This window comes from Pseudopipra pipra, chromosome 9, assembly GCF_036250125.1.
Source record: "Pseudopipra pipra isolate bDixPip1 chromosome 9, bDixPip1.hap1, whole genome shotgun sequence".
In the NCBI taxonomy this organism is placed as follows: Eukaryota; Metazoa; Chordata; class Aves; order Passeriformes; family Pipridae; genus Pseudopipra; species Pseudopipra pipra.
In genome coordinates, this window is record NC_087557.1 from 17,863,052 (window position 1) to 17,890,884 (window position 27,833).

The 27,833-nt window shown below is 44.6% G+C and overlaps 1 protein-coding gene across 2 annotated transcripts in view; it reads left to right on the forward strand.

Annotated features, from left to right (window-relative positions):
* The window catches only part of NEGR1 (neuronal growth regulator 1), a 233,956-nt gene extending 208,849 nt beyond the window's left edge, over positions 1–25,107 (forward strand). For both annotated transcript variants that reach the window (XM_064664871.1, XM_064664872.1), the window contains one exon: positions 2,152–25,107. In XM_064664871.1, the coding sequence (XP_064520941.1) occupies positions 2,152–2,276 (125 nt within the window). In that variant the 3' untranslated portion in view covers positions 2,277–25,107. The remainder of the gene's footprint in view (positions 1–2,151) is intronic.
* The last annotated feature ends 2,726 nt before the right edge of the window (positions 25,108–27,833 follow it).

Genomic DNA, 27,833 nt, shown 5'->3' on the forward strand with positions numbered 1-27,833 from the left:
CTCCTGTCAGGGAGTTGCAGAGAGCAAGAAGGTCCCCCTGAGCCTCCTTTTCTCCAGGCTGAGCTCCCTCAGCCACTCGTGGTGCTCCAGACCCTTCACAAGGGTTAGCACAAGGGGAGGCAGACCGTTTGACCTTGGTTTCTATTAAGAGTCACCAAGGTGGTGGTCTAGAGGAGAATCCTTAACTCTCTGAAGGCCAACCACTTTTCCTTCCCCTCTTCATGCACCAAAAGCTTCACAGGCTGTAAAATCAGTTATAAATGTCATGCTCTATTGTAATGGTGGTGACAGGGATTATGTAAAAGCCCAGGATAGCTGTGGATGTAATCACAGACTCAAATAATTCCAGCTTTATTTAATGCCTGATCACACATACCTGCACCATTATCTTCCTCCATGAATATTAAGACTGTGACTGTGTGTGTGTGTGTGTGTGTGTGAAACAATGACAGGGGAAGATTTCAAAGGGGGGGGGAAAGCAGATGTTTTATGCTATTTTCAAATGTTTAAACCTTTTCATTTATTCCTAAACTAAGGGCTTAGTCTGACACAGCACCATGAAAATTAACAATCCAAGAACAAAGTTCCCTTGCATAGCATTGCACAGCAAATGCTCATGGAAGCAAGGACTGCTTATTACTTACCAAAATAATTACTCCTTGTAGATAAAGGACTGAGAAGACCATACTAAGAACCTTTAAATTTGTAAATTGTAAAACCTTCTTTACTTTTTCAAGTTTGTGAAACACCACAAAAAAATCTATAGGATTTTATTAAGTTAGGAACAGGAAAGTATTCAGGGAGCCACAGGAAAAGTAATTCAATACTCTGAGGTGGAAAAGGACTGCAGAAGCTTATTAATTTTAAAGACCTTTTAAGAGCCAAGCACAATATTTTAAGCTGTATGTCATGCAGTAGGCTTACTGTGACATCATAATTGATAATTAAACTTCTCCAGATTTGCTTCTCCTTCAGGTTTCTCTCCCATCAAATTCCCCTGGTTAGGCAGCTCTGGGAACCATAACTCTTCTCTATTATCTGCCCAAGTCAGTGTATTTTTCCCTCATTAACTCACCTTGTACCTTTGTGCTGAAACAATCCAGGTATGATTTAATAAGCCTTAGAAAGACAGTGCCGGTTCATATGCAGGAAATCAGATTTACATAATTTTCCGCTGGCTTTTATAGCCACCATAGTTCAAATTATCTTTAAGTTGAGGAAACTCTTTGAATACCGTAAAATGAAACAGCACCTGTGCTTTGCTCCAGCAGCCTCGCCTGGGTCTGGTAATAAATTAAAGGTTGATTTGTCACACTGACTTCGCCCAGAAAGCCCCTTTTTAATGAGAGGAGGAGAGTGCCCTGTCCCACAGTTAGTCACGGTTATCAGTCGCTAAACTAAGCTGCAAAATCAAGTTCAATCTTGTTTTGTTTTGGTTTTATTACCTGAACCTTTCTGCGTGGGGGGAAGCCAAATAGATTTTGGTTGTATCACATACTCTTCACCAAATAAAATGTTATACATTAACAACAGATCTCATAGCACTGGGTTCTGTACAGATGGAAAAGGAGTTTTTCTGTTCCAGTGTTTGGACTGATCAAGACTTGGAATTCAGGATTATACTTTTCTTGTATTTTCCCTCTCTTTGCATGCAGTTAGTGTGTATTTACTCAGGAATTTGAGGAAGACTTCATGGTAAACAAATAAATACAATTTCTTCAAAGAGGCCAGAAATACATGGGAATGTCTTTGGCTGAGCAAAATTGTCAAACTTTGGCTTTTAGACATAGGCAGTAAATGAGTTGCTTTCCAACAGAATTAAATCTAGTCCCCTCTTATTGCTTTCACTGCAGATCTTAATGCTCAGTAACTTAGAAACAGATCAGTTATTCAGATGGTTAAAAATGAAACGTTCATCTGACACTAAGCACTCCCAAGTTTTAAATGCTTGCCTTAAAAACAATTTATCCTCTTTAAACAAACAGGAATATTCCCTGAGCAGGGTGACAGGAGGGTTGGGCTACTTTTCCAGTGTTTTCTCTGGTTTTCAGGAGAATGCTTCTGTTGCCCTAAGTGTTATCTTAGAAGAATTAATGAAAACTAAGAATTTGGTGGGAATTTTCACTGAACCCCTTTTTCTTCTCTCTGCAGCTCCCAGTACAGCCCAGTACGGGATCACCGGTGACGCCGAAGTCCTCTTCTCCTGCTGGTACCTTGTGTTGACACTGTCCTCCCTCAGTAGCATATTCTACCTGAAGAACATCATTCTGCACTAAATGTAAAGACCATAAAAGGCTTTTAAGGATTCCCTGAGAGTGCTGATGACTGGCTCCAATCTGGTAGAGTTTGTTAAAAGCAGCGTGGGATATAATCAGCCGTGCTTACATGGGGATGATCGCCTTCTGTAGAATTGCTCATTATGTAAATACTTTAATTCCCCTCCTTTTTTTCTGATTAGCTGCATTACCTTGTGAAGCAGTACACATTGTCCTTTTTTAAGACGTGAGAACTCTGAAATTACTTTTAGAGGATATTAATTGTGATTTCATGTTTGTAATCGACAGGTTTTCAAAAGCATTCAGTCATGGTCTGCTGAGTTGCAGACTGTAGTTTACAAAAGAAAAAAGGATATTGCAGTAAAAATGTGCTTCTTTAAGGCTGCAATACAAACATTCAGTTCCCTTCTCAACCACCATTCTCTCCACATTTACACAGAAGCATTTGTTCCTTTTTGAGTAAAAAAAAAAAAATCAAATAATATTGCCTTCAAAGTACTTCTTCAAAATATTACACATATCTAGATTTTCTTCTAGCATGATATTCAGGTTTCAAGAATGAGCCTTGTATTATAACTGCATTGTGCAGTACTGCTTTTGTTCTCTACCCTTTTTCCTGCAAATTCAGCATGGTTGTGCCTTCATAAAACACGACTTTCCTCTTCCTCTCCAACAAATCTGGAATGTGTTTTGGGAAATGCTAAAGCATCCTTTTGAGCATAAGAAATCTCTAGCTGAGGATGAAGGTGCTACAGGCTACAAGGAAAACCTCCTCTGCCATCTCCAGGGGGTCCAGAAGCTGCTCCAGACACAGGGTTTAGGTCAAGGGTAGCACCAAGTCCTTTTTGTTTTTACCTCCACCACAACTAACCAGTAGGTGATCTCTGTAAAAATTAGTTTTCCCATTACAAAACAGAACACAAATTATTTTGAGGCATCTTTTGAATGTAGGAAGGTTTCCTGTACTCATCCTAACTAAATCCAAATTCCTACATGACTGTAAATGGCAGAAGCTGAATCGTCCCCTTTTGTATTACTGGCAAAACTGATGGGAATTGGTATTTTTCTTGCACTTAATTTTGTACTGGTTTGGCTAATTTAGCAATGATAAAGGATGCTTTTAAATATTAGATATCTGAAAATACATGAAGTATCAAGCAGAATTTTATATATATACATATATCTATTAAAAGGAAGTTGCTCCAGTAATGGTACTGAAGTGCATGTTGCCGTCCACGGTAGGATCATCCTTCCAGGCAGGACTTGTGCTCACACTGTTCAGGTCCCTCCCCCAGCAGGGCAGTCCCCATACACCATTTCCTAGTCCTGCAGCCCATGAGGATCAAGTTTCAAAACAGTGTATAATGTTGCTTTTATTTTTTAAACCCCCTGGACAGTGTTAATGTGAAATGTGCTCACGGTTTACACCTGATTTCAAGCTGCCATCTGTGGGACTTGCTGGGGCATGACTGTGGCCAACAGTCCTTGAATCTCAGATCCCCTGGTGACCCCAAGAGATCTTGACTTGCTCTCAAACAACTGTTGATGACACAAATAACAAAACCATTATCCCAGAATCCCAGGCTGGTTTGGGTTGGGAGGGACCTTAAAGCTCATTCAGTCCCACCCCCTACCATGGGCAGGGACACCTTCCACTAGAGCAGGTTGCTCTGAGCCCTGTCCAACCTGGCCTTGGACACTTCCAGGGGTGGGGCAGCCCCCACTTTTCACCATGATCATTCCCATGTTCTGTGTATGAGCTCCAGTAGTTGACACAAACATTACAGTACAACATTAATTCTCCTCACAGCAGGTTTTGGCAGAGAGCAGCACCAGCTGAGTCCTGGGTGTACTCAGCAGTCCCAAACTCAGCACAGATACTCCATTTTTCTGACAAGGAGGACTCTGAGTTTTGCTACACTCAATGTCTCCTGTCCCAATGTGCAGCCAGAATATGCAGTGAGTTTGTTGTAGTTGCTGATAAAGGGCATAAACAGAGGTATGTTGACTCCAAAGAGATGTCCCAGGTCACTTTGCATGTTCAGTGACAGACCGAACTGTGTCTCATTATTTGCAGCCATGTGCTAAGCAGTTACTATTTTCAGAAATGTGGCATTTTTTAAAACCTGGAATAACATGACAAAATCCATTCTGTAAGGAAAGGGTAAAAATTCAGCTCAAATTATATTGTACACAGCCCTGATATTCTGATCTATCTTGTATTGCAGCTTTAAAGTGCTCTATTTTAGAATCCATTCACTAGAAACAGTGGTGCTGCAGGAAGAATTGTGGCAGTACAGTTTGATGAAGGAAAAAACAAGGATAGGGATAACCCAACCCATATGCCTCATCTCGTGTGGAATTGAGAGGTGGTTCTATGCTGTGCCTGGATCAGATCCTGCATTTTGGTGATATATTGCATTCCAGGGATCCCTGATATCTGGAACCTGATCTTTCCAGCAACAGAACAGAATGAACAGCAGATTTATTAAATATGGAAAGATAATATGTAGTTAAGTGTTGACTGTTTGCATTCGGACCAGGTAGAGCCACTGGATGACAGGTACAAGATTTTTAGTCCTATGTTTGAATTTTTATTTTGGGGGGACATAATTATTGTCAAGTCCAAAAAAAAGAAAAAAAAAATCCAGCCAAATTCCCAAATATCTCTAAGTGCCAATGGCTTTCCTTAGGTGACACAGGGATTGCTGTCTGTGGGAGCTGTGTGCTCAGCAGTGACCTGGGGGTGGGTGAGGCCACTAGGATGGTTGTCCTCAGGGTCTGTAGAGTTTGGTCTCCTGAAGGTGCTCTGAGACTCTGCAACCACAATTTTGGCAGGATTGGAGCTGGAGGCAGAGTGGATCAAATAAAGACACTTGGTTCTTGGTGAATCCATGCTGTGCAGTGACCTGGTGATTGTACAGGCTGGGACTTACCGGGGTGTTCTCCAAAAATGGGCCATGCTGCAAATTGAACACAACATTTCACATTTTAGGAACTGTAGAATGAGAGAATGGATTGAAAGGGGCCTTAAAGCCCATCTCGTTCCAACCCTGTAATTTGTGGGGTGCACTTTAGCCAACTGTTTGGGTGTATGTTCTTCAAAGTTCTGACCCATAATGTTCATATCTGTCGGGGAAATCTTATTATATTTATTACCACCTTTCAAATGCAAAAAATAAATGGCTTAGCTGAACATTTATATCAAGGTTGTTGTCCACATGGGAACCCCCGAAGTCTGGAAGTTCCTCCTTGTGCAGTAACACAGGGCTGCCACCCCCATGGCTCCGGGGCCACACGGAGCAGTGGCGCTGCTGGTCGGGAATATGATCCTAATACTCAATGAAAGGATGTCTCACAACTTCTGCAACAAATGCAGTTTGTTTCTCAAGGGTTTAGAACTTGGCAGGATCTGTCAGAGCTAGACAGCTTTTTTTTAAACTGTTCAATAGTTGTTTTTTTTTCGAATCATTGCTGTTTTTAAGACACAGGAGTGTTAAAACCCATCATAGTGACAGCTGCTTTTTTGCACATTTTCTGAGCAAGTGTTCTAGATAGACAATGGCAAATGTTCTGCTACCAAAACCTCCACCGAGTCCACAGAACTGTGTTATGAAGAATGTGTATACCAAAATATGTATTTACATGGATAAACAATATGCCTTAAAGACTAAATATGCATTTACTTCTAAGGCTGGATAAAACTTATGCCCAGTCTGGAGGTAAATAATCCATATTTCACAGCTGCCATGGAAGGCTTTGTTTCTTTGGAGAAAAAAGGGGGGAGAAAAAGCATTTCTTTTAAAAGAATCTTAAATAATTTTAAAATTCTTGCATAAACTGATATATGTGAGAAAGTTTAGGAAAGTATGGAGTTTAGCCTGACACTTCAGCACTGGCAATGCAGGGCTTGCCGTGGGGGCTGTAGTGCCACTCAAAACCTGGCACGACCCATTTGATGTCCCCTTGTACACTCAGCTCTCTCAAGTGGCCCTGAGCTGGGGCAGAGTGAGGGGCCTGGGTGGCCCCCCATCCCACAGCACTGCGGGAATGGGGCCATCTCCCCACCCCATGCTACTACTGGCAACAAAAAATCCTTTAAAACAAGAAAATCTTACAAAAAAATAGAATTTAAAAAAAAATAGGAATTAAAAATTCTCCACTCAGCCTTAATATTGAGAGCAGAGAAATCAGTATTGGTGTGGGAGGGAAGAATTTGCTTTGAATTTGACCAGCCATGAGCATGGCCGTGGCAGGGGCAGGCCTGAATTTGGGTTGGGTTTGGTCCTTATTTGTGTTCCTCTGTTGAGCTTTGAGGGCAAGGGAGGGGATTTATTCTGTAATCAGCAAAGTCTATAATCTAACTGGAAACGACCAGGCCAAGGCACTGGCACAGGGTCTGAGAATGGTTTGGGAGGGATTCTCAGTAAATCCTGCTCCAAGAGTTCTGTCTGAGCAAGGGCAGGGGAGGTTTTACAGGGGCACCTTCAGCGCTGAGCACATACCTGTTTGTTCCTATACCCTTATGCCTAATTCATGAAGAGCTCCAAGGTTCCTTTTTATTAGATAATTCTCATGTTAAAAAATGCAGAGATCAGCACATTTGCCACTTCTCATAAGCTTAGTTTTCAGTCATTCATATTTTAGGGCATATTAAGCTTCCCCATCACTGGGTAGGATGAAAATCTGCATTACAGGATGGGGTGGGGGAGTGAGGGGGGTGATTCCCACCCGCTCTGGCTGCTCTGCCTTTGTCTGGGAAGGAGCTCTGTGAGGCTGTGGGGTCTCTGAGGGGGGCCTTCAAGGGGTACACATCAGTCCCCAGCCACTCTGCAGCCATTGCACAGTTGCTCCGCAACTCCTGACTGCCCGAGTTATCCCTGAAGTTTTAAGTCAATTTATGCCTAGAGCCATCCCGGTGATGGGAGAAATGCAGGAGGGACCTTCTCCTTGGCTCCCTCCCTGCACAGCGCTGGGTTCTCCCACACAGTGAACTTTGAACCACCCACAAGCAGCAATGAAAACCAGCACAGTTAACAGGGATTTCCTTGCAGTGCCTCAGTGCCTCAGCCCCAGGCAGTGGGAGGCAGGTACACCTTGGCCCCCAGTAGCAGAATAAATTACACTTCTGCAGCAGCCAGAATTTAAGGACAGGGAGGAGGGGACAGCACATGGCTGCTCCAGCCCCAACAGCCACAGGACTTTCCCCTCTTATCAGTCAAATATTGGAGTCCTCATTATTCCTACCCTCTTCCTATGCTGCCAGATAACAAACTGCCTGTAATGATGATGAATATTCTCCTCAGTATCTAGAGGGGGAAATCTGTTCTCTCCTAATGCTCATTCATCCCTCTCTTTATTATTTTTCAGCCCAAACCAAAACACAATTCGCACATTACACACCACGATTTATGTGCAATAACATCAGTTTTCCCACTTCTCAGCCCCATTAGAGTCAGAAGCACATCACTCCCATTAACCTCCACGACAGCGACTTAAATGTGAACCACAAGTGAGAATAACCCTCCAAGATGAGCTGGAACAGCAGCAGCCTTGATTTCTGGTGGGTGGCTGAGGATGAGATGGCAGGGCCAGGCTTCCCTCCCTCCATTCTGTATATATGCATCCAGACTTTTTATATGAAACAGACTTCCCTCTCCTTCAGGGTGGTTAATTCTGGCTGGGAGGTGCAGCCGTTCAGATGTGTTTGATATTTTGGATGTGTCAGTCCAGGTGGAGCCGTGGCACAGGCGGGAGAGCGAAAGGCAGTGGGAGCTGCAGGACAGGCTGGCTGTGCCACTTGAGCCTAATGAGACAGTTCCTGGCAGGAATTTGGGCTCGGCAGAAACTGTGGGAGGCAGCTCAGTTCATTAGGCTGTGAAAGCTTTAAAACCTTCAAGAAACTGGTTCTCCTCTCCCATTTAAGTGAATTGCTAAAAGCGCTGAGTTGCTCTTCCATAGAACTTCGAATTCACTGTTTCCTTCATTATCCATGACCTTTTTACATGTATTACCATAAGGAAAAACCAAGTTAACTTTGGAGGAAACTACTGCAAATTCACACACCCCCCAACCTTTTCAAAACAGAGAGCCTGGGGGGCTGGACCAGGGGAGCAATGGATCTAATTTGCCACTATATTCTGTAAAAAGAGGATTTAATGTCTGCTTGCTAAAAATTACAGATCATAAGTCCCTGTGACTCATTTCTAAATGACTTTTAGCAAGACAGGTGCACAAATCCTCCTCAGCTTTGTGTTATGAGTACCAGAAAGACAAATGGTGTGATGGGACAAGATGCCTTCCCATGTGCTGCTCCCAAAGCCTTGGTCCCTGTGTCTTGATCCTCATCTCTTAGTTCCCTTCTCTTGGCCCCCATTTCTTTGTCCCCATCTTTTGGTCCCTGTGTCTTGGTGCTTGTCTTGGTGCTCATCTCATGGTTCTCATCTCTCAGTCTCCATCTCTTGGCCCCTTCTCTTGATCCCCATCTTTTGGTCCTCATCTCTTCATCCCTGTCTCTTGGTCCCCATCACTCGGTGCCCTTCTCTCCCCAACCACAGAGAAGGGGAAGGCAGGAGAGCAGGAGGAGGAGGCTGCAGTTCTCAGACTGAGCTCCCAACCTATAATATGGAGCTTAAAACCAGGCATCAGGCAGTCACCAAAGACAACGGGGTGTCCTTCCTTGTGCACTGAGCTCTCACCCTCTCTAAGAAGAAGAAGGGCTCTGAGTTCAACCCAAACAAACCCGAAAGCTCTGTGAGGTCCTTCTGACTCAGTCAAACTTCCCTCCCCAAGCTGGACACATCCACTCTGCCACCCTTGAGGGTGGGGTGGCGAGACAGTGTCCTTCCATCAGCTGCAGCAGGGCAGGGATGGCTGATGAGACACGGTGTGGAAAAGACACCTGAGTTTTTCCAGTCTATCGATTTTTGTCATGGGAGCTTCAATAAGTGTCTCAGTCTCTGTTTCAATGCCTTAAGCACCTTTTTGCAAAAGGCCACGATGTAAGAGAGTACATTTAAGAAATTAATTTCCCAAAGTTAATCATGCTCAGTGACTCGGCTCCGGCACAGCTGCTCCCCCAGCAGCTGTGGCTCCTCAGGAAGTGCGACGGCGGCAGCGCAGTCAAGAGGCTTTGAGGAGTCTCCTGGCGTGGTATTTCTCTCCAGAATATTGCAGATAAGACACTTAATTCTCCTGAAAAAAAATCAGCTGAGGGCTTTGACCTTCTGTCTGAATGCAGAATTAGCACTCCGGGAAAGGTTAATGAACAGAAGGGAGTAGGGAAATTTGCACTGAAATACTCCTGAAATGGGTTTAAACACGTGCAGGTCTCTGGGCAGGTCTGTGGCAGGAGGAACTGCTCCCCTTGTCCCCCGTGGCCACCAGGACAACCTTCTCAGAAGGGGGGAAAGGGAAAAGAAGGAGGAGAATTTCCTGCCAGAGGATGGGAAGGGACAGGGTTTCACTGCAGGTCTTGCCCATGGGAGACTTGTCTTGGTTCTCAGCTGAGACCCCCACAGAGAACACAAGACCTTCCTCTGGGCATTCAAAATGTGTTTGTTTTCCTGACAAACTGATCTTGAATTACAATTCATTTCTTTGCTTCCCCGTGAAGCTGATGCTCATTCAAAGTAATTATTTTGCCATATGGTGAAAGGTGAAAAAATTGCTGTCAGGCCTCTTATACTTGGCATCGCAGCTCCTTTAGCAAGGATCTCTTTTATGAGTGTTGATTTGGCCAATTCAGGTAAAAAAACAACCCAACCTTCCCCCCCCACCTCCAGACTTTCTCAATTTCTAATTCCTCTTCCACCCAAAAATCATGGCACCACTGCTGTAAATGACAAATCATAATGGTAAATACTGGGATGAGTCCTCAAAGGAATGGCAAGAACTAAGGCCGCTATAATTTAATAATCACTTCATTGTGTTCATGACTTGTGTCATCAGAGGTATTTTACCTGCATTTAATACTCATGCTTTTAGGAAAACCTGGGAGTTGTGACAAGTGCTTTAATATACCAATAGATTACAAATATTGTGGGAAGAAATCCCTTCCACAGGCTGAGGCAGAAAAGCAAAACCAAAACACACCCCAGTGGGTCATGAAGCAGGTACTGCTCAGTACCAGGCCAGCAACTTCCTCATGGAATCATAGACTGGTTTGGGTGGGAAGGAACCTCAAAGATCATCTAGTGATGATCCAGTGCCTTCGGAAGGGTTAATAAAAATAAAACAAGTATTAGGAAAAAAACCCCACATTTGTCATTTGTTAAATGTTGAGAGACACCATCTGAAGACAAAAACCAAAGCTTGGAGGGAGCGAGCCAAGTCTGTGTGTAATTTTCCCTTGAATATTCAAAATATTGTTATTAAAACAACTCAGCTCCAATTCCAGTGCAGTAATCACACCCAGTGTAGAGACATGTAAAGAATATGTATTTGCTCTATAGCAGGATGTGTTTGCGCTCCCAGTGTGGTAATGACAGCTTCCCTGGCACCAGGCAGGGGTTCACCAGTCATCCTGCAGTCCCAAATCCCTCAAACCCTTAAAATTCCTCCAAATTTTCTGCAAACCTCAAACCCCAAGGTTTGAGTTTGTGACTAAGGGACAAAGAGCAACTCATATCAAAAATGAGCCTTAGGCAAGATTCTGGGAAGGGTTGGGATTGCTCTCAGCTCCTGTCCTCCACCTTTTCAACTGGGGCATCTTCCCCTTTTTTCCCTGCTGCAGGATAAATTCCTGGAAATAACAGAAATATCATTCTGTTAGAGGGAACATCCTATAAAGGCATAACATCCTGAGTAGGAAATAACATCCAAATGTCAAATTCACATTCAAGGATGGGTATCCCATGCCACTGGAGACTGGAAATAGACCTGCTGAGGTGTCCCTCAGTGATGGTGGAGCCCACCCACCCTCTGCCCACACAGGGCTCTGTGGCAGCAGAGAAAACCCATCCCAGTGTCCCTGCAAACCCATACGAGTGTCCCTGCAAACCCATCCCGGTGTCTCTGCAAACAGCCCCTGCCTTGTCCCACCTCCCCCAGAGGAGGGTGATGCTCTCAAAGACACAGCACCCAACTCTTATCAATAACTTATGCAAATGCACTTAGCAAAGTGCTCCCGCAGATGTTCTTAATTAAACCAGCCCAGCCCGAGCCCACATGAAGCAATAACCCCCAAAATGCCTCCCTGCTCTCATATGTTCTGAACCACCACTGCAGGATACTCCAGGAATATTATTTTTGTAAGAGTAAACCATTTGCTAAATAAGCCACCTGTTAAATAAACACTCCCACTCTCCAAATATTGTTATTTTGTTTTCCAGACTATGCACAATCTGGATTTATTTTAGATGAAAAAAGGTAATCACTAAAGCAGGAAAAGCCCCAAAAAACAGTATTTTGACTATTTACAACTATCCGTCTTGTGTGCACATCTGCTCCTTTGCAAGCTGGCAGAGCTCTTCCATTAAAAGAGATTCACAGTTCCTTATTCAGCTGGGGGCTAATGAATTTCTTTCATCAGGCCTCGTCACTCTTCCTTTTTCTTTAACTTCTTCAAGCCTTGAATTGCTCCTCATTCCCCCGAGTTCCCTTTCTGTATCTTCTCATAGGAACAAATCCCCATCCAAGATCACTTTAGCAAAGTTGCCACAGGAGTAAGGACAGAGTTTGTCTCCTGTTCCATCATGCTTTAAAAGCCAAGTTCACCCTTATCCCACCTCAAACCTGTCTGTACAGAAATATCCTGCTGCACCACAGCCCCTGGAAACCTTCAAATTAGTTTGACAGTATGGATGGCCACTCAAAAAAAAAGGCCCCAAAAAAGATGAATGGAATGGAATGGAATGGAATGGAATGGAATGGAATGGAATAGAATAGAATAGAATAGAATAGAATAGAATAGAATAGAATAGAATAGAATAGAATAGAATAGAATAGAATAGAATATACTGCAGTTGGAAGGGACCCTACAACAATGATTTAGCTCAAGTACAGGATGTTAAAAGCCAACACTGCCCTTAGAGCTGATCCCTGGCCCCTTCTCTCCATTGTGATGAATAAGCTAGGTCAGACAGAATCATGGAATTGTTTAGGTTGGAAAAGCTCTCTGAGCCCGTCGAGTCCAACTGTTCTCCAACACTGCCAAGGCCCCCACTAACGCATGTCCCCAAGTGCCACATTCACACAGCTTTTAAATCCCTCCAGTTATGGGGACTCCACCCCCGCCCTGGGAAGCCTGTGCCAGTGCCTGACCACTCTTTCCATGAAGAAATTTTCCCTCATCCAAACTAAACCTCCCCTCACACAGCTTGAGGCCATTTCCTCTTGTGCTGCCCCTTGTTCCCTGGGAACAAGAGCCCGACCCCCACCTGGCTCCACCCTCCAAGGAGCCACTAGCACCTTCTGAGTAGTGTGTGCAGACATTTACCAGGGATTTTAAATTACTTCAGGGATTTTCTGTCCTCGTATCTGACAATTACATCTTATTGTCTCAAATAATTACTCAGCTCAGGCAGAGGTTTGGGGATCCCTGGGGACATCCTGCTCCTGCTGTACCTGCACAGAAAGCCTGGCTGACGTGGGGAGAGACTGTGCAGGCTCTTATCCTGTGGGAATAATGGCACATGAGATCAGCCCCATGGAAATCTGACTGATTGGCAGTAAAAGCTGGGAAGGTGATCATCTAAGTGTATAAAATGTGGCCATAAAGACACTCAGGCATTATGAGCTCAGGAAATTGCAGGCACAGAATGGGCCCGAACTGCTTTTCCCAATCAGCCCCATTATCCATCCCCTGGTCTCTCTCACAAAGAGCCTTTGTGAGCACAGTTTTTGGGGGCTGTTTTACATGTTCACATATATTTTCCTGCTCTTTGACACTCACCACCCAGCAGCTTGACTCCATAACCTGTAGTGGATATTTTTCCTGTGCCTTCTGAATGAGGCAGTGGCAAAATCCTCCAGGCAAGTCTCACGCTGACCTTAACAAGAACCCTTTCTTCGCCCAGTTTTCACCCAGCTACAGGTTTACCTGGATCTCTTAAACACTAAACCCCATCAGCTCATGATATTTTTCCAGTTGTTTTTATACATCTTGACTCTAATGGAGATTCTGAGCAAATTTCACAAAGCCTGTGTTACTCATTTCACCTTAAATGCAGTTCATGAATTAATGGTGTCTGTTAATTGGGCTGCTAATCCCTTTCCCAGAAAAAAAAAAAAACAACAACAAAAAAAAAAAAACTAAAAAATATCATAATACTTCTCATTTTTAGGTACCATGCTGTAATAAATGAGAGGCTTTAATTAGAGCAGAGCAAGCCCAGTATATTCACATACATATATATATACATGTGTAGGATAAAAGAAGAGAGAGTTGGACCCTTTTAAGACAGACCCTTTCCTCAACTCTCCATCTCAGCTTTTTCCACAAAGAAATCCAGGATTTGTTTCATTCAAAGGATAGACTTTAAATTTCTATACTCCTGTCAGGGCAGCATTAAATATTAAAGCCAGATATTAAAATTTCAAGGAACCTAAATTAAACCTGAGGTATTCAAAAATAAGTGTCCCTGAATATTTCATGGTAAAGATTTTGTAATTAGCTTCAGAAATCTCTCACATGAAGAAAGTGAGGAACTACCTAATAAAATGTGACCATCCCAGCGACCTTCCAGAGGGCTGCTCTCCATCCACTGAAGGATTTATATTTCTTGGGCTCCATGACATCTCTATGGCTTCCCAAGGAAGCCTTGCCAGCCCATTGTCTTCTCCAGGCTGGAAAACCACCAGAGCATCCCAAGTTTCCCATCACTCATGCAATAAACAGACTTGTGTGTGGAACCAAAGGGGCCAGAACTCACCAGAGCTGTTCACCAACTTCAGATTTAATGAGACAACAAGGAGATATTATTTATGGTTCCTTTAACTTTGAATGTCCTGTGAAAGACTCCTGGATTTACTAAGGAGGAGGAGCAAAACAACCCAAATCAGGATAGGGTTTGTAGCCTCTGTAAGTAGGATTTCCTCCATTATTCAGAAGGACAGGCTGACATCCAAGGAGCAATTGCCCATTAGTGTCCTCCAAAGATCTTCCAGCTGGACCACTCTCAGTTTCCCACCAGCATCAGATTGTTTACAGCTAACACTGATAACATCTGCTCCTGTCTGCACAGAAAGCTTTGGGAGAGACATCCATGCCAGCACAGAGCTGGCCCAATATTTCAGTGTCAGCATGGGAAAGCAGCTAAAAAATACCCCAACAGATAATATAACAATTTCAACGAGGGTGTCTGTCTGAGCTTAGGAAATTAATGTGTACTAAAATGGTCTGAGAAGATGCAAAAAAATAGTAACCAGCTCTTAGTGCAGCAGCAGCAGCAGCAGTATTATGGTCTCTCTTCCTCCCTTCACCCGAGTTCTTGGGGCTGTGAAACAACCCTGTTTATAATGCACTTCCTAGAAATTCATTATATAAGAATTAGAATTCGTTACTCTAAAGGCTGTTTATGTGCATTTTTGTAAGAGGAAAGTTGCTTTAAACCAATGCTGTGCCAAATTTTTACCTCTCTTGGAGAATTTGGGTTCAGCAAATAAGGCCAGTGATGTGCAGCACAGCTTGTACCCAGCCAGAAGGCCCTGGGTGCTGTCCTAGGTAGCCAGCTGACAGTCTGTGTGTATTAAGGCTGTGGACTAAGCCTGAGCTACTGTTTAAAACTGTGTAATTAACCATACATAATTAGCAATACTCTCAGAGAAGCAGGTTCCTGGGATCACCAGTGCCATGTGCTGCCTCTGCTCAGCCCACATCTGCAGATAAGGGGGATCCTGCTATTGAAAGCTCTTATACCTGTGGAAATCTAATAGACATCAGTGTAAATAGAATATAAAAAGTAAGTCATTGCCTTCAATCACTGTGAAGAGGCTTAAATGCCTTCCCAAAGGGGAATATTGGTCTATGACAATGGGCAGAAGATAAAGAGCAGATTCAATGGTACAGACTGTAATTTAATATTCACAGTTTGTCTAATCAAAGTAAACACACCCTTTCATAGGAACATGTAAAAGTCATTGAATTATTGTGGAAAAGGGAAAGAAAGTTGTCAACTTAGTCAGTGGTAAGACAAAATAATTACCAGCCTTCAGAAGTTACAAAGGAGACTATTGGGGCTTGAAGCCATCTCTGGAGGAGATCAGCTCAAGGGACACCTGGGGACAGGGGACCACCTCTGCCCACCGTGGGGCCACCACTCTAGCAGTACCTTGAGGACATGAGACAATTTTAGTGATTGCTCCAGAACCTTCTCCAATGCACTTGTTCTCATAAAATGTCTTGTAGCTTCCTTAGGAAAACATGAAATCATGGAATGGATTGGGTTGGGAGGGACCTTAAAACCCATCCAGTTCCCCTCCCGCCATGGGCACGGACACCTTCCACTAGCCCAGGTTGCTCCAAGCCCAGTCCAACCTGGCCTTGGACACTTCCAGGGATGGGGCAGCCACAGATTCTCTGGGCAACCTTTCCCAGGGCCTCACCACCCTCCCAGGGAAGGATTTCTTCCCAATATCCCATCCAACCCTGCCCTCCCTCAGTTAATGCCATTATCAGAAGATCAAGTAAACCAGGGACCCAGCAGGGGTTTGGTGACTCTTCCAGGTCATTCCAGTTTGTCCCTAGTGCCATCATGGGAGCCTTTGCTCCAGTGCAGTGATATTGTGGGAGTGTTACAGAACAGGGAAGGGCCCTGGCAGGGACAGCAGAGCATGAGAGACAGCAGTGACTCTGATTTATATCTCGGGGGGAATTAATTCATCGTTCATGCAGGACTTACCACGGCAACAATAAATCAGTTTGTCTTATAAAGGCAGCAGCACTAAAGAATTCTGGGATCTTTTGCGAGACTGGAAGATGCAGCCTCTGTCTCCCTTCCCTCCTCAGCCCTGCTCAGTGTTCACAGTGCTGCCTTTGGAAAGGGTCAAGGGCAGAAAACAGAGCAGAGAAAAACCTTGAAGGCATCATGGAATAGAATCACAGAGTATCCTGAGTTGGAAGGAACCCAAAAGGATCATCAAAGTCCAACTCCTGGACACCAGGTTTATGCCACACTGCAACAAGTAACTCAATATAATCCTTTATTTTCCTAAGATAGTTTCAAAACAGTGAGTTCAGAGTTTGCAAGCCATGTTTATGCCCTTTTTCCTTCATTCTCAGGTGGTGGGCAGCTGTGGTTTTATTTTGCACCAAGTTCTTTCTCTAATATTCATCCCCAATCATCAACAAAATAAGTTAATAGATGTAGGCGACTGTAATGACAGTAAATGCTGTGTGGGAGGCACCATCCACGCTGCATTGTCAGTTCCTGCATGTGAAATTAAATACCCTATTCCAGGTAAATGCTAATATATTCCAGGAGCATTTTCCACAAACAGATTTTTAAAAGGCAGTAGAATAAAAAGGTGGTATTAATGATAAATTGAAATAATCCAATGGGTGTGAGGTTAGGATCCTGGTTTTTTTTCTGGAGGGTCTCTCTCTGTACTGGCATGAAATGATCTGAATGAAAGAAACATCCAGGGGCACATAATTGCTGCCCAAAAATGGTACAGTGGCATCAACCTTCATGTGTGAACAGGATGTTCTCTTATAAATGAGCTTTGCTGTTGGAGCCAGAGTCATGTGACACATTACAGCCTGGCTTCTGCTGAAAAATTAGGAAAAAGACAAAACATAAAATCATCTCAGAATACCAGACTGGGTTGGATTGGAAGGGACCTCAAAGCCCATCCCTTTCCACCACTGCCATGGGCACAGACACCTTCCACTATCCCAGGTTGCTCCAAGCCCTGTCCAACCTGGCCTTGGGCACTTCCAGGGATGGGGCAGCCACAGCTTCTCTGGGCAACCTGTACCAGGGCACCCTCCTAGGGAACAATTCCTTCCCATTATCCCATCTAAATCCCCTCTCCTTCAGCTCAAGGCCAGGGCTGGGCTCCTGCAGTGCAGCGCAGAGTGTTCCCCTTAGGTTTAACAAGCACTGCCTGTCTTTGAGAGATTGTAACTATTGATTATTCCTCTGCCCTGATGGACTTTGGATTTTTCTCTCCTGTTTTACACGGCAGCAATTGGGAAGCTGAGAATACAACAGCATATTGAGCCCTGAGCAAAAACACCTCAGGTTTTGGTGCATCTTGCTTATATTTTAATTACTCCACTAATACAGGGAGGATTTTGCAAAGCAGTGCCCTGCATAACACCTTGGTTTGGAGCCATATGTTCTTCATTCCACAAAATATCTTTCCTTGGTGATCCAGAGCACAAGGCTTAGCACATTAGCATATGATAAGACAATTTCAAAGAATAAATAAGCTCAGCATTAAGCAGCCAACATGACAATAACACCTGAGTGATGCAGCAGAGATTAAAGCTAAAAATAGCTCAGAAAACTAAAAATACTTGCGGACAAGTAATGAAAGTGTGGTTTTAAGGTGATTTATTAGGAATTATGAAGTAGTCCTGGCTTTGTGCTGAGCTGTGAACAGTGAAATTGGAATAAACAAAATAATCTTGCTGTGTTAATAACTTCCTCTAAACTCCCCATATGTATCACACTCTTTCTGGTTGCCAAGTGAGGACCATGACTTAAAGGAGAGATTCTGTTTAAAATCTTTATCTAACTAGAAAGAGAAATGAGTGAAGGTAGAGACACTGACCCTGCTCATGGGAATGGGAAAGAAGGTGCCAGGGGCTGCTCCAGCAGTTAATTCCACCCCTCCAGGGCAGGACTTGGCTGTTCTGGGTTGGAGAGGGACAAATGAGGCCGTGGCATTCCTGGGGGTACCACAGCAGTGTCGTGGAAGGCACCTTTGGAAGGTATTCTCAGAATGTTCTACCAGGGAAAATAGACACTATTTCCACAACGGGGGGAATAAAGAGCCAATTCCACCTTCCCTGTTCAAGCTGATCCCTGCCTAGTACACCACAGAGAGCCAAGGAGAGCAGTGGCAACCTGGAGCTTCAGCAGCTCTCCATGAAGCTCACAGGGGGCAATGGCAGGGCCTGGCTTGTGGGTTTGAAATAAAATAGAATACAGGAAATTTAATGAAATAATATATAAAATAAAATATACAATTAAATTAAATTAAATTAAATTAAACAAACAAAACCCCCTCTCTGCCCAAGATCCATTTCAATGTGCTGGTAGAATTCCACACATCACATGGCCAATGACCATGTGATGTTCCAAAGGTGCTCACTCTTCATTATAGAATCACAGAGTCACAGAACAGTTTGGATTGGGAGGGACCTCAAAGTTCATCCAGTCCCCCCCTCTGCCATGGGCAGGGACACTTTCCACTAGACCAGATTGCTCCAATCCCCACTCAATCTTGAACAGCCTTTGCTTCACTTGCTGACCATGCCACACTCAGTGATGGTCTTTCCAATACCTCTTGGTCAGGAAAATGAAGGAAATGCCAGTCTCCAACCCTGAGTGTTTCAGGTTGAATTTGGAAGCAGAGATCCTGGTTCAGACATCCTGCCCCCACCCCAAGGCTCCATGGGGCACAGGCACCGAGAGCCATGTCACCGGGCTGGCTCTGAATTGTGTCCCTGTTCCAGAATTCCCTTTCCTTGCTTTCCCTCTGCTCTGAGCCCAAAACATTTGAATCCTCATCGGCTGGTTTGCCAGTTCCTCTCAGTGTCCTTTGTGCAGCAGCTCCCCCAGGTCCCAGCACTCAGTAACATGCGGGACTACACACAGCTGCCAATAAATACATTGGCTATGACAAAGGGCTTCTATTAGCAGCAGACTTTTAGGGAAGAGAATAAAACATACACTAGAAATCCTGTTAACAGTGTTGGTCATTACTGCAAGAGGGAAAACAGCTTTCCCAGGGATTTGATTTCTCTTTTTCTTCCTAATGGGCCCCGCTCTCTCCCCATCACCAGCAGACAATGTTGAATATTAACATTTACTCAGCAGTTATCAGGTTTAGATTTCTTCATAACACCAGTGATTCCAACAACGTTGTTGCTCCACTCGTGTATCATTTCTTTGATAAATATGGATAGTGATCTGGCACCAAAGCTCCCAGTGATGCTGCAGAAGGACAAGGGAGGGCATTTTGGTTGATTCAGTCCTGTGCAGACTCATGAAAAACTATGTTAAAGCATCATCAAAGAGGGTTTTGCAAAATAGTTGCTCCTCAATTTTTTCAACAACAAAATCCAGTATTTTTGAGGATCTCCAGCATCTCAAGCACAAAATCACAGAATCAGAGAATTGTTAAAGTTGGAAAAGCCCTCCAGGATCACTGAGTCCAACCTGTGACCGATCCCCACCTTGTTCACCCAGCTCAGAGCACTGAGTGCCACATCCAGTCGTTCCTTGGACACCTCCAGAGATGGGGACTCCACCACCTCCCTGGGCAGCCCGCTCATTCTGTGAAAAAACAGATTTAAATGTGTCACTGCAGCTGCTGCAGCTCCATTTGCCCTCTGTGAAGCAGAGTCAAACAGCATCAGAAGGGGACAGGACAAGGACCCGCCCAGACATTTCCAATTAAAACTGGAGGAGCAAATTATTCAAAAAGATCTTAGTTATTGTTACCCGTGCAAAACAAACAGTAGATGATGAGTTCTGTGAGAGACAGAGTAAAGCTCATTTCTAGGACAGGAAAAATTTATTATGAACATCAACGAACACAATCAAACTGCTACAACCTACAGCTTATATTTTCCTACCAACTGGGTCTATTATAGAATCACATAATTCCAGATTGTTTCGAATTGGAAGGGACCTTAAAGTCCATCCAGTCCCACCCCTTGCTATAGGCAGGAACAACTTCCACTAGCCCAGGTTGCTCCAAGTCCCGTCTAACCTGGCCTTGGACACTACCAGGGATGGGGCAGCCACAGGTGCTCTGGGCACATAACAGTGTGTTATGTTTTTTACTACACCCAGGGAGTGGAGCATTGTTGCATCTGTTAAACTTATTTGCATGAGGGGTGAGGATATGGAGCTGATATTCCCGACCTAATCTCCCTGTCAGCCTCTGAAAGCTTGAAAAGCTTGAGAGATAAACCCCAATCTGAGCGATCACGCAGCAGCTCCCGATTACACGGCTCAAAACACCCGATCAAAGCATGTGTATGAGCAAAGTCACTGCACTGTTAATGCCTCCCTTTCAAAAATTAATGCACCTGAGCATGGCACTGACACAGGTCACAGAGGCAGAGCCCATGTAAGCTCCAGGAGCTCCCACACAGCGCATCACTGCAAACTGTTTACTTCCATGGCAAGTGCTAAATCCTAAGGTAATGAATGGATATTGAATGTACAGTGGGCTTGGAGTTCCGTCTCCCCAGTCCCTTCGTTTTGGCAGGTTTGATCTGGGTGACCTTTCCTCGGCAGGGGTTTGCTGTTTAATTACAAGCTGGAGGAGCTGGGCTGTGCAATGGAATCGCTCCATAGCCAGCGTTCCATGTAACAGGGGCTGCCTGCTGGGAGCCAGGCAGGGATCACCCAGCAGGGCCCTCCTGAAATCACTCAGTGGAATTACAGCGCTGATGGCAAAGCTACTTACGGGCATACAGGGTCAGGGAGGCATTAAGAGGCACGAAGGGGAGCCTGGCAATACCCACCCGCTGGGAACACAAAGCCTCCATGGCAGGGCTGGTGCTGAAAGCAAACATTTGTACAGCCCCTCACCCATGGAAATCCAATCAGTGCTGGGGAATTAGTGCTGGGGTGTAAGGAGGGATGAGGGGATGGCTGGGAGGGGTGGGATGAGCACCTGCCTGGGCAGCACTTCCCTTATGCTCCAGTGGTCTCACTGCTTCCCTGCTCAGGGCTGTGCAGGTTCTGGGGTCCCCTGTGCCCCCTCTGATCCCCTGCAGGCAAATCCCAGAGTGTCCTGGAGTTCCCATTTGACAGCCCATAGTGCCAGTCCCTGGCACGCTGACGGAGAGAAGAGTCACTTCCCAGTTAGTGCAGCACAGCCAGTGAGATTACCAGGTGGAAGTGGCTGAGTAAATTGAAAGTGTTTATTAAAATGAGCTTCAAAAGAGAGAAACAACACATGGGAAGGACTCAGCAGGAATCTGACGCCTTGTTTTTTTTCTGGGACCCCATTCATAGAATCATTAAGAGTAACAGAATCATTAAGGTTGGAAAAAGCCTCCAAGATCAAGTCCAACCATTCCATCATATTGCCTGGGAATTCTAAAATGGGGCTCTTTTTACATATGGTTGGTGAATGAAAACAAATATTTTCCATTCATTTTAATCTCTTAAATGTTAAAAAAAAACCCTTTTGTAGAAGACCAGTATTCTTTTTCTTGCAGAGTAAATGACTGAGGTGAATCCTCAAGTATAAAAAAATTTTTTCCAGAAGAATATTCTAAATGGCACCTGCCAAGTTTGATATGCGTCATGTAAGAACTAACAACCCACAATAATAAAATGGTCTTATTAAAATAAATACAAAATCAGAGAGGTTTAATGAAACACAGCCAAGTGCCCTCAGTGGTTTAAACAAAGCAAACCCTGCCAGGATTTGTAACACAAAAAGAGAGGGTTGGCCCAGGGTGTTTGCTTATGAATCTCCATATTCATTCATGGTAAATATTGGACTTCCCTTCTTATTTCATACAGAAAGTGAGGTGGAACTGTTACATTAAAATATGTGAAAGAATAAAAATCAGCCTACAAATGGAGGAGTTTGACTGGTGTCCAGGGGCACAGTAAAATAGGCAAGTTAATACTGAGCAATTACAAAATGTTTCCACCAGTTGCCCTTACTGAGACACACCAGTGATCCAAATGAAGGAGGGAGGCACGACATGAATATAAACAACTACAGATATGCTCATTTCTATAAAGAATATCCCATACACGCACCTTACATGTAAAAGAAATAATTTTTATATACTTTCGCAAACCTCAGTTTAGTTAAATAAATTTATTCTAATTTTATTAATTATCAGACTGAAAAAACCTCAACCACAAGAGGAAACTTAACAGCTGACTTATAATGAATTTCCGAACTGTAAACATTTAGCTGAGGTATTGGCAAATGTCCCAAATAATGCTGTATTTTATTCCAGGACAAATTATGTAGCATTCAGATGAAAGCAAAGCCAACTCCTGCCCCTGTTTGAGCATGGGCAGTTTTCTCACAGGTGAATTGTTTCCTGAATTCATAGTAAATCCAAGAATAATCCCAGACTGGTTTGGGTTGGAAGGGACCTTAAAGCCCATCCAGTTCCACCCCTGCCATGGGCAGGGACACCTTCCACTAGACCAGGTTGCTCCAAGCCCTGTCCAGCCTGGCCTTGGACACTTCCAGGAATGGGGCAGCCACAGCTTCTCTGGGCAGCCAACTTGGAAGTGTTTCTGTAGAATGTGCAATTCACACAATTTCAGAGCCATAATTTCACTCCATTCTGGGCAATACCCATCCCCCCTTTCTCTGCCAAAATTCCTGCCTCCAGCCCAGCGTTCAGTACCTCTGTGGAAAGATCACATATTGTATGTGTTTGTTTTCTGGCTTGTTTAGAGCTGAGAACAGCACAAGCCAAGCGAATCCAAGGAAATCAAACCTGTGGCAGTCCCTGGTCACCCTTGCACTGCTGCAGGAATCTATTCCTGTGACTGGTGCGACTCCAACTGCATCAAATTCCACTTAAACTCCATCAATCAGCAGCAGCCATGCAGGAAGCACGTTCCCAAAGCTCCTTGGGGGTGATGGAGCATAGCCAGGCTCCCACCTTGGCTCCAGGGGCAACCAGGACTGGGCATTCCTCACCTACCCAGCCAAGGCCGAGGGCACATTCCTTGTGCAAACATCCTTCTCTTAGCCCGACAATCCACTGCGTGGTGCTCGCTCCCAGGGGGGATCTGACCCTCACTGCCAGGAAGGATCTGATCCTCACTGCCAGGAAGGATCTGACCCTCACTACCAGGAAGGATCTGGTCCCATGGCAGTGATGTGGCTCCACAGGGGGAGGTGGGGTGTGCAGAATCCCTCCTCAAGGGACCCTGAGCCACCGAGAGGACAAAGCCATTTAACACAGTAAATGCACAATGGTTGAGTCACTTTTCCCTATGTTCCCATTGCTCCTGTTGAGGATTGTATTTGATTACAGAATCAGGTTGCAGATTGTACATTGTGTTACAAGTAGCAAAGGATACTTATTTATATATATATATATATTACTGGTTTTTATTCATTTCTAAGTAAATCAGATGCCAGAATACGGTGAGGATTTTAGGTTTTAAAGAGTGGTTTACAGTAACTAAATTAAACAGATGCCTTATTTCTGAGGATTGCAGGATATTTTTGAAAAGAAACAAGCCCCTATCCCAAGGTCCCTGAAGGAATCCCAGTAGGAGATGAGCTGAGGTGGGGAGGGTGTTTCTGTGTAAAGCCAACATGGCACTGGGACAGGACCAATCTCTGCAAAAGGAGAAGTTGATGTCTGAAAGGAGCCTTGAGATCCCAGGCTTGGGTTGACATTCCCAAACCCGAGCATTAGCCCGACCCCTCCTAACCCTCAGGAAGTGGCTGGTGCCTTTTTTGGGGGTCTCAAGCCAAGAAAGACCATTCCAAGCAGAATTCTACAGTACAGGGAGTCTCTGCCTCCATGCCCACACAGATCATCCTACTTGCAATTAAATATAAAACCTCTTTAAAACACGTGGATATTTTTTTCCAGAGTCACTCATGGATATTTTTTTCCAGAGTCACTCACTGACTTCCCCGTCCCCTCACTGCTGCACAATAGGCAGGGACAAAACCACTTTTCCAGAACTCATTCCTTAGGGTAGCAACAGAACTTCTCCCAGGATTAAAACACAGCAACACTTCCTTTTTCTACATTTCTTTAATTAGCTTAACCTGAAGTTGACAAAGTCCCTAATTCTTCCCAGATCTCAGCTACAGCCTGTAGGGATGAGTGTATTTATTTCTGCATCTGTTCCCCAAATTAACTCAGAAAATGATTATGGTTCTTGGTAGTGCCCGGGGAAGCTCTTCTGGAATGTTCCATCCCAGTGATCTGCCAGGGTCATTCCTCACACGACTGTTTCCTCTCCTTTTATGTTCTACTAATTGCAAGGGGAATATAACACCACTGCAGGGTTCAAATCTGTTCTGCTGGGAGTCCATGGCAAGACTTCCATTGACTCCAGTGGATGCAGAATTCCATGAGCTGTTTGTTATGCTGTCAGACAGAGAAGACCTTGTGGCTCCGGGGACAAACTCCCAAACCACCTGCTGTGATGTTATATTCCCAAATCCTCTGCTCTGGCATTGGGAACATCCTTGGAGGGGGTTTCATTGCAGATGTGAACCCAAGGAAGGGTTGGTGTGTCATCATAGTTAACACTCACCTCAAAGTACCCTCTGGAACCAGGATCCAATACCAACTTTATCCGATGTACAGCATTTTAGGATGCATGTAGTATCTTTAGTAGCCACAGATCTGCCATTTGGGGGCCGCAGCCCAGTAGGATGTCCCCGTGTCCCTCGCTTCGATGTACTCTTGTATGGGTTAGAGAAGATGGCCTCTGTCGTGCGTTGTTCGTGAGCTGTTTCTTATCCCAGAGAGGTGTACGATGTAAAATACGTCAGTGCAAAGTGTATATTTTATGTGAGAGGAAAATACATTTTAATAAAGGTAAAGCTTTGTTTAGCTGTAAAAAATGGCAACTGTTCAAGTGTACAGTAACTTCTTACTAATGTATGAAAATCTGTGATATTTTTGATTTGATTGTATTTGTATTGCCCAAATAAAACATTTTGGCTGTATTGTTCCTAACTCCTACCTTTTCTTTCTAAAGGGGAAGGTGTATTTATTCCACAATAATTTACTTTATTCGGGAAAAAAAAGAGGGATGATCAAATTTTCCATAGTTGCCCTGAGCGAATGTCCCTCTTGTATTGCAACCCCTAAAATGAATTTCTAAATGGATTTTTCTGCCCATTGCTATTTATTGGTATGGAAGAAACAATTCTTCAGCTCAGGCAGAGCTATTGGTGAGAGTCTTTGAGAGCTTCATGAGGGGAACCCTGCAGAGACAGGGATTGGCTGAGCTGTGACATCTCGGGGGACGGTGGCATTTACGCCTTTTTCTCTTGCTTTTTATTCTTCAAGGGAAAATATAAATGAAAAAGACTCAACTAGAAGTCCAGGCAGCACAAGGCAGCTGTATCCAAAGCTAAAGCTGTGAAAATAGCCATGCCAGGGAAAAGAAGTAAAAAAATAGACATAGTACCATTATCTCATTAGTATTATTATCTTATTAGTATATATGGTGTGAAGAGATTTATATTTTTATATATATAGTGTTAATATATAGGGCCATGGAGATGCTCCAAGGGCTGGAGCCCCTCTGCTCTGGAGCCAGGCTGGGAGAGCTGGGGGTGTTCACCTAGCAAAGAGAAGGTTCCAGGGGGACCTTAGAGCCCCTTCCAGTGCCTAAGGGGCTCCAAGAGAGCTGGAGAGGGACTTGGGACAAGGGCCTGGAGGAACACGACACGGGGCAATGGCTTCCTACTGCCAGAAGGCAGGGTTAGATGGGATACTGGAAAGGAATTTTTGGCTGTGATGGTGTTGAGGCCCTGGCACAGGTTGCACAGAGAAGCTGTGGCTGCCCCATCCCAGGAAGTGTCCAAGACCAGGTTGGATAGGGCTTGGAGCAACCTGGTCTAGGGGAAGGTGTCCCTGCCCATGGCAGGGGGTGGAATGAGATGAAATTTAAGGTCCCTTTCAACCCAACCCACTCTGGGATCCTGTGACACTCCCAAGCCAAGTGCTTTGCTGGTACGGGCTGGTCAGCCAGCAAACATGACTAATAAAAGCTCAGAGGAAAACCAGTTCCCCTGAGGCTTCCTGATCCATAAATCAACACAAGACAGCTCTGAGAGGCGGAGGAGGGATGGAGGCAGCACCCCAGGAAAAAACAGCTGCTCTCCAAAGGAAATGGAGCTGATGAGGTGTCTCCTCTGTACCCACCAAACACAGCACTGCAATCACCCAACACAAAGATACCTTTTTAAAGCATCAACTACATCAACCACGTTTCCAAGGCAACCCTGCCAAGACAATGCTCCTGCTTTAAATGTTTCTGTGGAAGGAGAATAATAATATAATAATGGGTCTCATAAAGCCACTTCCATTTCCAAAGGGTCTAAAAACATCTCAGAAACATTTACACACTCCAGAATTGCTTCACCTGACGCTGAACTGCAGCTCCTGTGGGGTGGAACACTGGGAGTGGGGAGGAGCACACGGAGGCAGCTCAGGAGGTGGGATGAAGAATATCCCAATGATTGTGTGCTGCTGGAGCAGGAGCTGGTGGCAGGGATGGGGGAATGCAGCTGCATGCTGAGATCTGTAAGACCCCAGGAGATGTGGAGCAGCTGCATCCCAAATGAGCCTGCCTGGATAAATTGATAGTTCAGAGGGAGTTGAGGCAGGCTGAGAATAAAAACTCCGAGGAATGAGCACCACATCCTGATGCCACACGTTCCGGAGCAGCTGCCCCTTTGATAGCCCTCACGATATATCACAGCATTAATTATACCCAGGCAATGCTACACAAAACCTCTGAGCATCACTCCCTGCAGTCTCTGCTCTGCCCAGTGGAGCCGGGGGGTTCCTGCATCGTCTGGCAGCGGCACAGCCCCGAATCTGATGCCTCTCCTACTGTCTTATCAAAAAACAAAGCTGGGTGAGATATTAATCATGGGGACACCAGTGGGGGTTTCCTTGTAATTTTCTTCATCTGTCAAAAAGAATCTTCTCTTTATCAAAGAGATAACAAACCACTTGGTTTCTGCCCAAAGTCACGAGGTTAGAGGTGTGTGAGTTTGGGTCATGTGCAACAGCCAAGGGTTAGTATTAGCCCACAATTTAGGTACCCACTGGCCTCTTGCTGACCTTCCCAGAATTCCTACTGGACAAGCAAGAGCTCATTCCACTGCTGCTGAGCATGGCCACTTCCACAAAGAGAAAATAGTCTAGAAAGTATATAAAAAAAAAAATCCAGGGACACACATTCAAGGCGCAGGAGGAAGCCCCTGAAGGGCTGAGCTGCTGCTGGCACTTCAGAAGCTGTAACCTGGTCTCCAAACCCCTTGGCCATGCTGCTCCCAGGGACCAAGGGCCTGTCCCTGTGCCAGTGGGTCTGATTGGGGCAGTCTGCAAAGGACAATGTCCTACAGGACAAAACCCTCCTGGGCACCACAGCACCACCCTGAATTTGTGAGTCCTACACACAGATGTGTGAGTGCTGCTCCTCAGTCTCAGGGAGATGAATTTCAAGGAGTACCCAATGTGGAACACTCAGTAACATTACAGCCTTCCCAGGGAGTCATTTCTTCCTGTCTGAAGGTTAATGAGTTGAAAACAAAAAAATATATGATCTCAGGCAGCAACAACAACAATATTTATCTAAAGCATCCGATCTTTCCAATTGTTAGGTTTAACTCTTTACAATGCCAATGGGTAAAGTCAGGATGCTTGTTTCAGGGAAAAACACA